General features: G+C 33.9%; 1 protein-coding gene across 2 annotated transcripts; it reads right to left on the bottom strand.

Annotated features, from left to right (window-relative positions):
• Nucleotides 1-433: 433 nt before the first annotated feature.
• Nucleotides 434-16,984, bottom strand: LOC123720469 (homeobox protein goosecoid-like). Of its 2 annotated transcripts, none has more exons than XM_045677082.1 (3): nt 16,762-16,984; nt 11,102-11,340; nt 434-820 (listed from the first exon to the last, which is right to left on the bottom strand). In XM_045677082.1, exons 1-3 carry the CDS (start codon nt 16,982-16,984, stop codon nt 611-613), a joined length of 672 nt encoding a protein of 223 aa, XP_045533038.1. In that variant the 3' UTR covers nt 434-610. The 2 variants fall into 2 exon arrangements, with proteins under 2 accessions (XP_045533038.1, XP_045533039.1); XM_045677083.1 differs by having other exon boundaries at nt 16,768-16,984.
• Nucleotides 16,985-18,433: the final 1,449 nt, after the last annotated feature.

The raw sequence follows: 18,433 nt of genomic DNA, 5'->3' as shown, positions 1-18,433 counted from the left end.
ACAGGTTACGACTAAGATACAGAAATGGTATAATTTAGTACCTATACTTACATGTCCTTATATAAATAAAATTAATTATTTTTAGTTTCCTAATAATGTATATCTACTTCTTACGTTAAGTAAATAAAAGTTACAAATTTTCTACAGCAACTTAAATTACAAAAAATATGCACAATATTCGACGAACTGCAACTTTTGGAACATAGTTTAGGAATCACTAAGCACTACACTTGTTATTCATGTCCACTGCGTCTTTTAAAAATTCCTTACCTATCCGTGTATAGGGTAAAGGCAAAAACTGTCCAGTTCCTAAACACAGGCACTATTAATAAATTTTTCAAAACGTTTATACCCACGAAGCAGAAAGACACTTCTTTTTAGCGACCTTACCTCAAAGCAAAATAAATAGATTTTTAATATACAGTTGGCGTATGTGCGTTAAAACTTTGTTCCTATTTAAAATTACTTACTGATATAATAATAGTATCAGTATGGAAATAAGAGCATGACATTGGAAAAACTATTTGTTTTGTTCTGAGTTTCACGGCGTAAAATGTAAGGATTTTATCTAAGACATGGGGTAGATTGTGCTTTATTTTATCACTTCACTTTAGGCGACCTCCAGGTCAGAGTCCTCAGATTCATCGCTATAAGACCTAGGCGTAGGAGGCGCGGGCGGCGGCCGTAGTGGTGACGACATGTGTGCCCTTTGCTGAGCCAATGCACGGCCGCACGCTCGCTCTTCTTGTAACTTACGAAGTCTTTCTTGTTCTTCTCGCTTTTGTTTTCGCCATTTAGCACGACGGTTTTTAAACCATACCTGAAACAATTATATCAGTTGTAGAAATACAATTATATAAATTTACTTTAGATAAATTACTTATGCTCTCGTCTATGCAAAACACATTAACTTAGTTAAGTGTGGTTTATATTAAAAATATTACGCAAAATAAATATATTGCGTACTAGGTAAAACTTGTAAACCCTGAAGATAATGATAATTTTACATTAAAAAAAAAGACAGCAGAAATTTTTAGTTTAAAGAGTATTTTTTAATATAAAGTATAATTTCTTAATATAAAATGTCTTGATAGACAGGCTTCTATCAGCAATCTATACACTAAACATAATTCTATTTGGGCTTTCATTACTCAGGTGTTCCAACATAAATTTGTTCGAGTGTAAAATTGTATGCATATTTCAAAAGATATCGCCTAATATCTGTGTCGAGAAGACTCAATACTATTTTATTGTGCACAACAGTCAATCAATACATTTTATTTATCGTTATCCGCCGACAATGAATGGACCGAATTTTGTAAGTATTTGACAAGCTACTGAACTGGTAATATGCATCGTGAATAGACCCTCCTTTGTGTTATTTATCAATGAGGTTTCCTGGGATGCGTGTTGCTACTTCCACTCGACTTAGCGTGTACAAGTGTAGAAAACTGCGTGTGGTCCGCGTTTACATTTCAATCAGCCATCACAACATTATTGGCATATTTTTATGCAATAAACAAAAGATATAAATACAATTTATTACCTCGCATAACCATCTAGTATTATTCAATGTCTATTAGGAAATAACTAATAAATGTATATACACTTCTTACTACTCTAGTTTAAAATAATATCACTACACAACTAAAAAATGTACTCAGTACTTTGAAATCAGTGTATACAGTAGATTTAAATTATTTAATAGCAAAACTATAGGACTTCCAGTTTCTTTAATTTACATAAAGCTTTCTTTCAGCTTCAATATAGAAAAGTTTTAATACTTTCAATTGTCAAACAACTATATTACTTTATTCATATTTATACAATGGAGATTATAGTCTTCTGCGAGGCGTTGAAAACGCACAATTCATCAACGATGCCTCCATTGTTCAAGTTAATTGCATTACAAGTGTCGGCCGGTAGCTCTACAAAAGCCCTATTAACTTTCGGGTAACGAGTGACGGGCTTTTCGCACATCGAATGCCGCATTGTTGGCCATTCGAGCGGCAAATATGGCCGCTGCCACTGGCAGACCTAAGGGCGTCTACGATCATATCTACATTTCCACTCTGCATTGTCCTCTTCCGCAATAAGATTAGTTTGACGCCTTTGTTTGCTCGCTTTTGTGTACATAACTCTTTTATTGTGTGATTTTATCTTCCAATTGCATTCAATTACGTGAGTGAATTACTTCGAAACGTGTTGATTGATTTATAGTTTTTTAGGTAATGAAAAATTAGATCCAACTATTCCTCAAAGTTAAAATCAATATCGTACAGAAATGCATTAATATGAACGCAAAATTACCAAATTCTATTGTACTCGGTGCACTGCTCTTCATGCATAGCCAGCATGTTACATAATTTCAAAGCTCCCGGGATACGGTATACGAAAGTCAAACAAGCTTTATTGTAAAAGTTCAATAGTGGATTATTAGTTTAGCTACGTTAGCCGTTATCAACTTTGGGATATCATAAATTAATATCGACAATGCCTTAATTACTTGACATAATTTAGTTCTATTGAGTAGGTAAGTTACTAAGTAGTAAGCTCCGAGGAATTCCAATATGTACCTTTTATGATTTTGTATAAATAATATACTAGAAGTTTTTAAAATGTTAGCAAATCGTTACAATAAAGACAAGAAGATACATCTGACAGACAAAGTTAATCGCTAATTGTAAAATATTGTATTTGTTATTTCCAAATTCAATTAAATTAGAAAAAATCTAGTCGGGTTTTGCGCCCTCTCCCTAATATTACAGCAATTATAATGGACTAATAGCGTGAAGAGTGTGTTTTGGGAAGACGAGCAGATGACATGGGCGGAGCGCCTGTGGCTATACGAGCCACGCCTCGACGCCTGCACCACGTCAATATCAAGACTCGAGAAGTAAATTTATCGAAAGATTAGTGACAACGCGGAACAACATATATGTAATTCAGTACCTGTCTGCCTGAAACGAGTAAATAATTCTTGTCTCTATTAATAAGTCATATTTTCTATAAGTCGTAAATCAATTAATAAACAATAATTAATCATTTTTTTCAAGTATTTTATTCTTTTTGAACAGAAAAAATCGTCGACCTTTTACGGCCACAGAAGGCTTATCGCCTAATTGCCTATTGGAAAAAGGAAATTATCACGTAACATAAATATATACATATAAATCTAAGGGCAAGGCCATCGGTTGGAGCGTCACTGTTTATTAATTCGTTTTCAAGTATGTAATTTATGATATTAAAAAAATAAACCGTATCTATATCACGAGTGTCCTTATTTTAAATAAGTATACTTATAGGTAGAGTAAGAGCGTGTGAATTGCACAGGATGTGCACAGAGTGGCGGCGGCGAACCGAGCCCAAACTTATTGTAATAATGTTGTTAGAACAAACAGCTCCCCCTTCGCCTTGTTTGAGATTACAATTACGGTTTTAGCGAACTGATTTATTAATGGACCGCCTGATCCGCCTTTGATACTTTAATGTCGATTTAATTTACATTTACTATTCGCTGCCAGGGCACCTGTTTAGTTAATTAGCGCTACTAAAGTTGTGACAATAAATACATCATATGCCGTAATTACGATGTGTAAAATAATATACAACTTATTTATATACGTGTATGTTGCCAAACTTCATTCAAAATACTGTATATTAATAATTTAAGTGGTATAGTTAGTACATAATATACATATCGTATTCAGAGACAAAATTGGATAAGAAACCAAACTTTGCGTCTATAATATCTACTATACTGTTAAGTTAATATAGATACTATAATTAAAGTTTAACTATGCCTCTAAGCTAATTCTGCACTATTTAGGAATAGGTCACTTATATCCTGGTAATACACTATATACAATAACCAATTAGTATATATAATAATAAATAATTTAAAATAGTTATTCAGAGATATCTCTTTATCAAAGACGTTGCGTATTAAATCGACATTACGAGAATTGCAAATTATCTCACATTTTTATAAGCCGAGAGTCAAAGCTCTCACACCTGTCGTGATGCTACTCCCCATTAGCAGTGAAATGCATTAGTCAATATTAAAGATGCCGTCCGCGAGTATAATTCCACAAAGGGCACTTCAAATCACACCCATCTCTTTTCGCTAATGTCAAAACATCATTCCTCTCCACAGCCGGAGGCAGAAAAAGAATCCCCTAGTGTCTGTCACTTCGTATCAATTACCACACGCAAACACCCATGACCGCCCCTGTGTATTGCCATAAAGTCCTATCTACGCACAATGCGGCAGGCGAATCGAAATTCAATTGTCAAAAGATTGCTTTTATAGAGCCCCGAACACGGCTTAAATCGAAAAAGTATTTTATCAAGAAAGTTCTTTTGCAAAATATGACTTAATGTATTAGCGGCAAGAGTGAAATTCGTTAAGCTGTGAATTCGCGTAAGGCTCCCGGGGGTCGCTTTCCAAACATCGCTCTCCCCTAAACGTTATACTTTGAAAACAATAATTTATATTGCGTAGCGAACGCGTCCATAAATAATAAAGTGATACTTTAGCCAGCGGCTTCACCACGTTTCCAATATAGTCGTATTTTGAATTTGCGAGCTAAGAGGATTGTTAATTTATTAATTACTCTACTATAATATAAGGACCTGAATAACCTTAACATTTATACGATGATTAATACGTATCTAATAACAGAGAAAAGTAGAGCTTGTGTAGCATGGTAAGTTTGTAACGTAGGCGAGTATTTGGACCATAGGTTGGGCACCAATTGTAAATAACTTAACTTTGACATTATGTTAATGTTCTTATTATAAGTCATTGTACAAATTGATGTGACATTTAAATGCCTATTTATATATTTGTAGTTGATCGATCTAATTGTACCACTATCTTGGCAAATAAACAATTTATTATTATTATTATTAATTGCTAATAAATAAAACAATGTATAAGGGACGTATCTCACTAACATACAAAAGTATGATAAGAAATACTACTACTACGCTGTAATATATTTGTGTAATTTAGAATGAAACAATGCTTAAAAATAATTGAAATATTTGCTATAGGTCGTTTGACGTAACAATGTGGAGTAACAAGCGGAAAACGAAGCAGGGTAGAACTCTTTGATCACTTCATCCCGGATCGCTGCTCAGTTATAAAAGCGTTATTGCTTTATTGCGGAAGTGAAAGACAAAATGGCGCCGCTTTATTACTTAGTAACACATTGCGAGTATCTCTTTTATAGGTAGCTATTACGAGATAAGTCCTGGGGGCCTGGGGGAGGCTGTGCAGCGTGATGAGGAAGCTCCCGACGCTGGGCGGAGCGACACGCCTACTTTTTCATGTCTGCTGGATATCTAGTTTGTCATTCTGTGCATTGCGTGCATTTCGATCGCAATACGGTGTAAATAGCTAATTGTTTTCGCTAAATATATATATATAGTATAGTTAACTTTTTAACAACTATTAAGAAGTTTCTTCTCTAGCTAAAAGCTTAGCCTAGCTCTTAATTCCAAGTACAAGTTCTACAAGCATACCAACGCTTTGTTATGATTTAATTAAGAGTGTCAAATGAAAACACTGAATGAAATGAATAAGCTCCAGAGATTTAATCAGACAGAGCTTGGAATAAAGATCAACATTGACATGGAGCATAGATCCCCGCGGGCTCAGTGCGAACCGCGAGACAAGTCGAGATTACATGTCTCTTTAATTATTAATTAGACAAAGAGTTGAAATGTCTACCACATAACAATGATAACTGTCTCTTACCGTTTACATTATTCAAGACTTAATATTGACGTTGTAAAATTGTCTTTACCGAATCTTAGAAAATGCAGTATTTAAAATTTATAGCTTGTCGAGAAATAATATTGTGCTTTAATATTGCTGCTAATAAATTAAAAATGGATTTTATGTTCTATTGCATTAGGGTGATAAGAATCATAATTATAGTAAAAATGCAATAATTTTAAGGATGCTAAATATAAAATATGTTGATGAAAGTTTCGGTTTTTTAATTAAATTTATAATTCTAAGATTAATTATAAATTTAATTAAAAAACCGAAGTAACCGCAAACAATGATGATAGACTTCTTTATTTAAAAAAAGCAACAGTGTGCTTACGACCATTGGTGTTCGTCTTAGATGTCTGTATTTGTTTGCTTGATCCTTGCTTTTAATCATGTAGGTGATCAGCTTTTTATGCCTATTAAGAGCGTGCCTTAAGTGCCAAAAGCAATCACCGCGGCACAACGGTCGCGCATGTGCAATACTATTAGATAAAATATATATACATATGTGGTTTACTTAACGAGTGCCAAATTAACCACGTGGAAAGTATAGCCTCATACCAAAGGGAGTACCGCGTATTCAAACCTGGGCCTAAGTGTATTTGTAGCCGAACATTATCTGTACTATTAAATATTATAAAAACTTAAAACTAATATTTTTTTTAGTTTGTATGAAAGTATTTCTATAACTGCTAATGATGTGTTATTTTATATATTCCAGTAAAAATTATAAGCCCGAGATTTTTAGTCTATTATTTTTAACCATTGTTAGTATTAGTTGATTTGTTTTATCTATTTAGTAACACCTTACAGCGGCAAATAAAATTATATAGCTATCACGCAAAATAATTTATTTTCAATAAAATCATAAAGTAGCCTCTGTTTGGTTTACATACACTACGCGGTTCGATTTGAAATTTCCTGGAATCTTTTTTATAAATTGAATATTGAATACGTATTACATATTCATACTAATAATATAAATGCGAAAGTACAAAATTTAGGATTAGGAAATGCTTTTTATTTTACTCATGGTAATTATAATATTATATGGAGCGCTGGCGCGTCGTGTTCTGGTCTCAATAGAGCGAGTAAGCGAGAATAGGGCGACTGAATTAGTGACTACTAACTAGTGAATGTGAAATAAAACAAACGTGTGCTCGAAGTTCGAGTTAGATGAAACGGACGATACAGTGTTTCGCGGAACAAAAATGCTGGAACTTCTTTATCGGGGTTGGAAAAAAATTACAGTCACATTTTTCGGTTACGCGCCATCTTTTTCTTGTCCCTACCACGGTTGATTCGAAGAGATTCGAAGCCATTGATAACAAAATTATATAATAACGATAATGATAGTAATAATTCTATTACAATTAATGAAATTCTGTAATAATCTTAGTAGGAATAAGGTAAAATTAAATAATTGTATAATTTGTATTCATGTCTATGTCTATTTTATTATCATTTTTATTAGCCTTTTGTTAAACTTTATCTAATTTAACTTTATTTAAGCAATTTCTGTACAGTAGATCATTTAAAAAAATAAGGTCATAAGGAAGTTTCGCTTCTTACGTGTGTACACTAGTGTGTGTGTACACTAGGTACACGCACACATTTTTATATTTAAATAACTAGTAACATTAACAATATTTTACAAAGTAGCTAATAACAGGTCTCGGCCATCTAATGTGTGTTAAGGCTTCATAACGCTACGATTGAATGAAATGAAATTAGACAAATGTTTGAAGTAACTATGTGAATTTTTTGGATCTAGGAATTCATATTGTGTAGTGTTTTTAATTAAAGTTAACCATTGAATATAATAGTGTAGGATACATATTTATTGTTTTCAATTCAAAAATATACTTAGATCAAATCAAATCTGTGAAGAGAGATTTTGCTTTATTGCTATTTTTGAAAGAAGAATATACCAACTATGATGAAGTAAAATAACCGGCAATTTAAATGATTTTTTGTACTTTTTTCATGATGTATTCCTATCGAGCAAACTTGTAGAATCCTAACAGTTCAATTAATTCCTTTGTGTCTTATCCGTCGTATTTTTATATTTATTTAGACTCATCTATATTTTTAAAAGGATTTATTTAATATTGTTAATATAAAAATTTTTTTTTTAAGAAAACAGGAATCAATGTGTGTCTACAGTCACAATTCCGGCGCTTTAGAATACAATTCACAATTATTGAGCCACACAGCCAAGTAGGCTAATAAAATAAAATAAAAAAATGTCGAGCTTGAAGGGATCCTATGTGTCTATCTATCTACAAACCATTATTCATGTTAATACGCTGACAAAATATGCAAAGATTCCTCACCTAGCATCGGCATTTGTCTGCATTCTCTAGATGGTTTTGTATTTGGTGAATTATTATAATATATTTAAATTTACGGAGATTCCTAAATAATTCTTAAAATCAATAATTTGACGAAACTTTGTTGATAATAAAAATTCTGCTTTCAAACTGTAATAAAAGAAACCTGCAATAATACGTGTAATGTTTTATATAACTGTTTTAAATAAATAAAACTATAAAAGATTAATCTAAACCTCTTGATAAGTTTAATGTCTAAACAAACTATGTAGAACAGTACAGTTCCTAACTATGTAGAAAGATCTAATGAATTTAATAACAATGCCTAGAAAATTAAAAGTCAAGCCATATGCCAATTCATTTCTGGTTTCAACACAGCTACACTATCAGTAGATTCTTCCCTATCCCCGAAGAATAATCTACTAGAACCTCGATACGATGTTAATTAGAAACACTCATTGTCTTCTATTGACGACCATTAAAGCCTTACAGTTATTTAGACTATAAAGCTAAGAAGACCTGTAGCTATGTCAAATTATTTTACCAACAGACAACATAGGTAAAGAGATTTAGATAATAATTAAACCTTTATAGGTTTAATTAACATGCAATAGAAAGAAGCGTGGAAACCAGGATCTTAGACACTATACAAGAGTAAGGGACATTGGAACGACTATTAAGAAGCTGAAGTGGTAAGGATACAAACCTATGTACAAATAAATAGACCATTAATATATTACTTGACTTAGCTGTCACTACAAGGGGTAGGGTATATATAAAAGTACCGATCTTCCTGAGATTGTATCTAGTCTTGTACATCTGTGCCAGATATTGACGCAGTAAGATTAAACAAGTAAGTGTTACGAAACGTAAGTGTAACGTGCGTGTTTTTTTCAGTTTAATAAGTATATTTTTCTATATTTTATTTATATAAATAAATATGTTGTGTAATAAAGAAAACAGTTAAACGAACGAAAACTCGATTTAGAACAAGTGTTTTGATGCCTAAACAAAAGCGATTTAATAATGCAGTTTCCAATTGCCGCTGCGTAAATAACAGGGGAACAACGAAACCGGCAATTTACTTTAACAACACATTTTTCGCTATATTCGTATGTTTTTTATGAAATTACAATAATTGTATTTTTTCATTTATCAATAAAGGTTAGGTTAGGAATTATTATTGTTATAGAACACTACTTAAGTGAAACATACTGGAATATATGTATGTATTATTCAACTACTTTTAAAAATATAAAAAAGGTAACGATGTGTTCTCTATTGTTTTCTATTTCCAAGAGAAACCAGCTGGTTTTAATATATTTTATACAAAGTCGTAGGAAGGTAGGATTTATTAATTAAACCTACATAAGAAACAAATTTAGAAACAAGGAACTTTCTTAAAAAGTAAATCAATGTTGCAAGTTGCGTAAGTCGGGAAAAATCCGTTATCCGAGAAAAAGCCCTATAAGTGACCCTCATTAGCCGCATTGTTGTGCTTTTAACGTTTTAGCAGCCGTCGGCTCAGGCTAGCATAAATAAATCAAATTTAATTAACTCAGATTAATTTTCGCGGCGCCGTCTCACCCGCCTCTTATAGAGGGCCCCTTTTTATTTTGCCGGAGGTAAAATTCTCCATTCTAAACTGTATTGCTCGGTTTTATATGGATTCTTTAATAAAAAGTTTACACTTAGAACGTGTCGTCCGCTCCCTACTCCTGCGAAGCCATAGTGAAAATGTAGTCAATTAAATTAATCATTCTAACTTTATCTTGGAAATTAAAATGAGTACAAATTAACTGAACTTTGTTACTTTTATGGTGAACTCTGTTATAACATGAACGTTTTACTTATACAAGCATTTGGTAATTTTACCTGGAAAGATTCCCGGGAGTATAAAATATTGGTAATTTTAATAAATCTTCTCTTACTACTCATGCTGTCATACTCGGAAGCAGTTTAGCAGATTTTAAGTAATACAAAGTTGAGGTAAATGACTGTATTCGCACTGATGTGCCTTTTCATATGAACCAATTTTTAATGATTTGTTCTAAGATAGTTATTATTCTATGATTCCGAATTCTTGCAGTAATCTTACCTTCAAGGAAAACAAAATGAAGTCCACTCCTTCAAAATAATTCAAGGTGAAGTTATATGTAGCAAGACTTCATTTCGAAAGCCCCGAATGAGTACCTTAACCAATTTGCACAAGGTGTAAAAGAAATGCGGGCAGTCAAATAAAACATCGGTCTGGGTGGCTGACTGGAGAGTGCTGGAGTGGTCAGCACACACTTAACGGAACACCGGTAGCCCGCAAACATCCCTAACTCACGTCTTAGCCACAGAATAAAGAAAAAAAAGCTTAGCTTTCAAATAACGACAATAAAACTGACAAATCTACCATAGATTATATACGTGTAAATTATATTAATACGTGTTTAATTTTTACGTCGTAAACTATATATGATTTATATAGCTTATAGAATACCTTTGGTTTTCTAATCTCAAGGTACACCAAATAATATATATCCGTTACATTTTTGTGCAACTAACAATGTTATTGTGACATTTTATTCGTATATATATTTTTGACGACAGCTAATAGATAATATAATTTTATTTGTATTGTTATTTAAATATTTGAAGACTACGACACGACAAAATCATGAAATTGGAGATTTTAAAGTTAGGATAAAAATAATAGAAAGCTATTAGTAGATTATGCTATTGAACGAGATACTTCAACATAATACAGTTTTTTGGTAAGGCCACCCACATTTTGTTGGCGTGTAGAAATGTCACGTCATTTGTGTTTACTTATTTACTTTTACTGTTTATTAACCTTTCTGTACTGAGGTTTTGATTTCTAAACTAATTCGATAAATACAGATTTCTTCAGTAATGAATAGTAGACAACAACAACAACTTATTATTATTACTATTTTTTCTTAGTTTTCTGAATTTGTATAATCATTGTACGTACCTCAACTCTTTCTTCTTTCAAGTCCACCCTCAGCGCTAGTTGTTCTCTTAGCACGACGTCAGGATAATGAGTCTTGTCAAAAGTACTCTCAAGTTGTTCTAGTTGCTCCTCGGTAAAGATGGTTCTATGTCTACGTTTACGTTTTGGAGGTGGACCCGACAAACCTGCCAGCGCTGCCGCCGCGTAGCCACCATATAGATTTGCATAGTTGTTTGCATTCGTGACTGCGTTACTGACACCTGCAAATAAGCATGAAAAATAAATCTGTAAATCTTCAAAACATGAAACCTCACGATATAATTTGAAGTCACAATTTTATTAGACATTTTTTTTTCAATTTGATTATATTAACGTTATGGAGCTAATTGTGTTAGTTTGCCGTCGGAGGTCTCAAAAATACCAAGTTCTATAAACTAATTTAATTCAAATATATATTATAATTTGATTACAAAGTTTGGAAGCTCGACGCTGCGCACGTTTGGTTTCTTACAAGTCTAGATTATATCTAAATTCTACGTCAAGTATGCACAATTTGACACCATAAACCACTGGTAAACTCAAACTTAAAATAACTTTAAAACTATAATAAAAAATAACTAAGGTAAAAAAGTATAATTATGAACGTCAGAAAAGAAGTTAAATTAATTATGAATTTACATTTACTACCTGTTCTCAAGTCAAGGGCGTAGAGCGGGCAAGAAGAACTGGCCAGAATATTTCCGCCTCTCTTTATTACTTTATGACTATTACCGGTACTTAGTATCACTAGCTAGGGCAACACATAACAAGCTAATCTGTTTAAGATTATCGTGTTGTATTATAATTTTGATAGTAAATTTTGACAACTGTATCATATTAAGTGTGGAAAGTCTAAAACGCACATTTCAAATTTGACAATATTTTACAGACGAGGTTCCCGCATCGCTCACTGTAAAATCTTAAAAAATGAGGTGAGACGTACGTCAGACTGTATTAGAATTAGCATGCGGGAAGGCGAGTGGAGCGTGAATATCCCGGCTTAATGCCCTCCTGGAGCCATGAGCCCCGGCGGACCTCGCCAAGCGTTCAAAATACCGCTGTAAATAAGAATTGAATATTTTTGCATATTTCCTTTAATATTGGTATTACGTTGTATTATTTCGAATGGAAATATGAAAGCTTTTAACGCCGGCGGCACTAAGCGATATCGATGTGTACTGTATGTTTACGTTTTTTTTTGGAAGTAATTCAGAATAAATGACAATATAGGTTTATCTTCTCCTTTCAATTATTTAACCCAAAACCTACCTATGGCAGTAATATTTGCTGACCGTAATCGCAGAGTACCTCATTTACTGAGTGCCTTTGGCTCATGAACTGACTACTTTCTAAGCTACAATCTACATCTTGTGAGAACTGGAGGATAATCATAAACTTTAGAGATAGAAAAATTCTGTTGAATAGCACATGTAAGATCTATTAGTAAGACATATTCAAAAAATGGTTCCAAGCAATCAAATTTGTCAAAATGTAAGAATTTGGAAGCCATACACATCAAAGATGATGTCTATAGATAGATGGCTTCTCAATTCCTTTTATTCTGCAAGAATAAAATGTTTCTCTTACTTCCCCGCTACGAACATTCAAAGCCCTGGAGATGTTTTGAAGTTTAAAAGTGTTTTTCTTGAAGAAAAATACTTTAATTGAGATAAACCCTGTCTCCCCTAACGTTACGCGAGGGTCCGCCCGGGGCTCAGTATTTCTTGTTCGTGTTTAACCAAAGTGAGTGGACGAATCATGACTTTTAATAGTAATATAAACTGAAAAATATATACAAAGACATTTCAAACATGATTAGATATTGTTTCCCGGTCGCAAAATACGTTGTCGATCAAGTAAGGTGACTTCAAAAGTATGCTTAATTGAGTAAGTAGACATATATTAGGTCCTTATATATGAAATTGGCGTTTTGTATGTGAAGAACAAGAAGTAGATTTTTTAAAATAGAATATATTTAATTAATCAAAGTATGTTCCATTGCTATGCACTTTTGCTATCTTATAGGTAGTTCATTCCTTTTACTAAAAATTATTCGGGACGGGAATCAATAAAATCTTTGAAAGCGGTTTCGACTGACCCATCAAAGTTGAATATTTTACCTTGCGCTGGATGACTTAGACATTCCAATTGAAGTTCGTCTAATTTGGTAGCAGTCTGTTGTGCACTGTATGTGTGTTTAGCATTGTCGTGGCAGCAGCAGTAGTATAGCAGCAGTGGCCTATAGCGATTGGTCAGCCTCGGTTGTTTAGCAAATTAGTAGCTAGCTTTTCCATCATGGTTGCTGACAATAGACATTTGCCGTAATCGTCTGGCCAGATTAAAGTTAATGACCCTGGCATAGTCCACCAAACGCTGTGAGAGTAACTTTTTCGGAGTCAATTTTCGCTTGGGGCACGATTTGTTCGGCTGGGTTCAGCCAATGCGATGAGCGCTTTCGATTATCGTACAGGATCAACTTTTCATCACAAGTAATGATTCGATTTAAAATACCTTCATCTTTATGCCGATTGAGTAATGTAACGCAGGACTCGATGCGCGTTGGTCGATTTGCTTCACTTAATTCGTGAGGTACCGTTTTTCGTTATCAACTTTGGTCTCCGGCCGTCCACGGGGCTTGTTCTGCAGGTCGAAATTTCCAGAACGAAAACGTTGCAACCAAAAGGCTCTATGTTTTCTTTTGTGACACGCCGCCATACACATCCGAGCCGTTTCTGCGGAACTGGTGCCATGATGAAACTCGTACTCGTAAATAACGCGATATTTAAGTTTTCCATTTTATAAAGAGTGACGCAGTAGTATAATAATATAACCGAATATATAATGGTTTAACCGATTTAACCAAATCCGTTATACCGTTTCTATCAAAATAAATCTATTAGCGGATTGTAAAAAGACATCATTTTAAGATCATCATCTTAAATGGTCTTTGTAAAATATTAGGTAGCAGTCGAACAAAAGCGTTATAGTAATAGCAGACTTTACGCTTTTAAACTGTACATTGACGGGTTCAAGTTAGTTGCTTTTTCAATTAGCTAAGACAGTATATAGATCAATATTATAAGTAAAATCTATTTTTAAGTACCTTTGTTCCAATCGACATCAAACAACACGCATTTAAATAATAAGCAAACTGCCTACGAAGCTTTAAGGTACACTGTTTTGAAACAGTTCAATATTTCTCACCCTGACGAAATGTTATTATTCTATGCTTATCTACGTGGGTAACACTGAAAATGTTTAGGATTGGCCAGTTAGAAACATTGCTAATGAAAACTCTTTTGAATTTCAATTTAAGAACTCTTTCGTAACCTAATGTAGTATATTGCATTCATTTATCATTTGTTTTTGTGAATTGGCGGCAAAACTAAAACTCTTGTTACACGTGAAAATGAACCTAACGCGAGAACATTTTCGGTCAATGATTTACTTTCGTTGTGGGCTTTCTCAACAGCAAAGCTATGATAAGCTGCGATGACCATTTCTTAATGGAGCCCCATCTCGTGCCACTATTTACAATTGCTTGCACGAGTTTAAGCGTGGACGATCATCATTGAGCAATCTCATCTGCGTGAGGGACGTCCTTTAACAGTAACTACTGAAGATAACATCAGTGCTATGTGACGCGTGATAGAGGAAGATAAGAGAGTGACTTATCGATAGATACGGGCAAGCCTCGGCATTGGTATGAGTCAAGTTCAAAAAATATTACACGAACATTTCGGCGTCTGGAAGCTTTGTATCGAACGGAATTCCCATTCTATAACCAACGACCAGGAACACCTTCGCATGGACTGGTGAATATTTCACTATGGCAGCTGTCGAAATAATGAGTCATCCGCCATACAGTCCAGACCTGGCGCCCTGCGACTTTCATTTAATCCCAAGAACTAAAGATAACATTCGAAATATTTGCTTTAGCCCTGAAGATCCGGTAAATGGGTACGAAAATGAGAGAACCCTAAAGAAGAATGGGCTGAAAGAATATGCTTAACACTGCTTTTTTCAGTGGTTCCATCGAATGCAACGATGTGTAGAGAGGAACGGAGATTACTTCGAAAAACAATCATTCAAACAAACAGAACTACATTAAGCCGTTTTTCATTTTCTAAACATTTTCAGTGTTACCTAGGTATTTTAATATCTTAATAACAGTTGAGGTTTCTGGGGAGAAATGGATGGAGGAAGCTAAGTACAGATTCAAATGGAAAGTCCAGTAGGAGGCATTCAGCAAAAAGGGGTTCTTACTGCAGAACACAATAAAGGGGGGACATATAAACTAGAAATAACATGTAATTTTTTATAATGTGGAACTAAACTGGCTTCATTCTTACTATATAATAGAGTAGTTAGAAAGTGTCGCATACAAATTTTACATCAAATTTTTACAACCACAGGAAAAGGGGATTTTCACTTATTTCGATTTACCTAACAAATTTCCGTCTTAAAAAAGAATTAATTTAATTATTATAATTTTGCAATAAGTACCTGATTATATTTATATACATTGACGTGGCAGCTCGAATGAAAAAAACTACATATTATACAATTATTATTATTATTTATTGGAAATAAATGATATTTAATTTATATATAATCATATAATTTGTCTTCATATGTATCTTAATCTGTCATCTTTTCATTCGAGCTTACTATAATTATCTATTTTTTACGTGTTAATGTCATTACAAAGTATTTTATTTATTTAAGGGACGGCCTCTTATGGATGTTTAGGACGGTCAAATTGGTTCTTTGTTTGTATTGTTTTCTAATATATTTAGTTTTAAATGTCATTTATTAACTGTCAATTTTAATTATCAGGAGTAGTATTTTTTTCTGTACTGACTAAATTTGATAGCAGGTTTTATTCTCACGACTTACCTACCTCGTACCTACTTACATTTGTAATTGAGACTTTAACAAAAACTATTGACTATGAGGTAAGTAAAATAGGTAACTCAAAAGTAAGCAATTTATAGTTAAGTATGTATATTTAAATTATTTACCAATGGGTACATGTATCTATTAATATTAACCAGTATCATGTGCGTGCTATTTACTTTGCCTGACGTATGCGACACAAACAAAACAAAACGAGACCTAAAACTGCATCATACCAGCGTGGCACAGAGAGAAGTATTCATATAGACAATGAGCAACTTACACTTTAATGCAAATGGATTTGGGCATGACACGTAGCCCGTTCCACAGATAAAAAAGTAACCGAATAGGCTGCATAAAGCAAAGGAATAATGGCAGACCATGGGAGCGATGAGTAGTCGAGAGGGGTAGCTGGCAAAAATTGGATGCTGACGGCAAAGGATAAATTAGGGTGGAAAACAATTGTATATATGTACTTATATCTCTTTCTTTTTCTATGCTGCTATGTATACGAGATGTGGAGAAACCATGGTTATATATTATTAAATTTCGTAGCTATCGTTAAAAATACAGTTCAATCAAAGTTACCTAGTGTTCAGTTGTACTTATCAAGATTAATAACAGTAGACTGTGAGATAGATATGCTATGTTAAGATGTTTGTAGGTAATACGAATGCAATGTGCAGAATATAAGGGAAAAAAACATGTCATTTAATATAATAAGAAAATGAAATCATACTTACACGTACCGAAAAGCTCATGTGCTCTGTGGAAGGGTGTGTGAGCAAGGTGATGAAGCTGCAGCGGCGGTATTTGCGGCGGCGGTCGCGGCGCTAGGATACTGTCGATGGTGAAGAGCGGCGGTGGAGGGCGGTCAGACAGAGAACCTGCGCCCGCGCCTCCCAGCAGCAGCGCCGTGCTCAGTAGCGCGGGCGCATCGCGGCCCCAGGCGCCCGCCCCGCCCATCTCACGCTCCGCCACGCTGCACGCCACTCTCACCGCTCCCACGATCTGCCTTCCTCACACTGCATTATACACTCATACTACACTTAGCACAATGCACTTTAAATCCTTTACGTATCTAAATATCTAATCGTAATTTTTTTGTAATTCAGTTATGCACAAGTTGATTGAAATAGTGATATCGATAAGCGATTAATATAATTATTGGATAATAAGATGTGATGCGATTGCGAGTAAATCGTGTAAGTGAATCGCGGAGCAGCGGCCCGGTGTCGCGGCCGAGGACGTGTGGGGAGCTGTGACTCAGGGCGGGCGGTGGGCGTGTACCGCGGTGCTCCGCCCCTCGCGGAGCTTAATGGAAGTGACAATACGACGCTCCCAAACATTTACAACCGGTAACCCCTCCTCGTAATTCGTAATACTCGAGTATTAAATACATTTAGGAAATATCACACATACCACTCTGATAACTTTCCAGATCGAGTTATATAATATAGTAATGGAAAAATATTTGATATCTAGGTATATTTAGTATGTTCAGTAATCGCACATGTATAACATTTAACTAATTTTATATAAAGTATCATTTCTTTAAAAAGCTGTAATTTACTTTGATTTTATAATTATAAACTTAAAGTTTTATTAGCAATATTGGCTAACATGCTACGTTAATAATTTGTGTAGAAATTATTAGGTACGTACCTATAGGCACAGATTTTTTACATTATAGAATCACTATAGTTTACGAAATATATTTCTATCTACATTAAAATCCACTAATACAAATAACTTCACGGGATTTTATAACTTACATTAAGTATCTATCAATTAGATATGCTTTGTCAGTCCTAAATTTAATAAACCTTAGTGTATATCCCATCTCTAGATTATAAGTATGTTTAGGTGAAATAACATATTAAAGCTGGGGATTTCACTCGTCAACGTATAAAAGCCATACAAGGTTATTTATTTCAAATGGCTGGTGGTGCACATAAACAGACAAAATAGTTGTTACCCTTGGATAAAGCTACAATACGACCTTTACGTGACAATTGTGAACGGATTAGTTTGATATCTAACGAATTGAGTCGCGTTTGTGGAAACTTGCGCCTGAGGCTTGTGTGACGTGTTCGCCTTTTTGCAGCTTACCACGCTAACAATATAATTCTGATCCACCCACTATAGGCTCAACGTTTTAAAACGACGCTAAAGAACCAAGAAAAAAGAACAGTCTGTAATCACAAAAAAAACATATCCTACAAAGGTTTTGGGTAAGGATTGTTAAATTAAACGTTTAAGATGCCACGCGATAGGAAATAATAATCTTCCTCTTACATTTTCATGGAAAGACATTTATTAAATATAGGATCTTTAGACAATTTACTGAGTGATAAATATAATTATAAGTATTATCTACTAGTTCTTTTTTTATTTGTGTTCTAACAATTTTAA

This window comes from Pieris brassicae, chromosome 2 (genome assembly GCF_905147105.1).
Source record: "Pieris brassicae chromosome 2, ilPieBrab1.1, whole genome shotgun sequence".
Taxonomy (NCBI): domain Eukaryota; kingdom Metazoa; phylum Arthropoda; class Insecta; order Lepidoptera; family Pieridae; genus Pieris; species Pieris brassicae.
The sequence above is the reverse complement of the archived record's forward strand: the minus strand, read 5'-3'. Positions and strand labels throughout refer to the sequence as shown.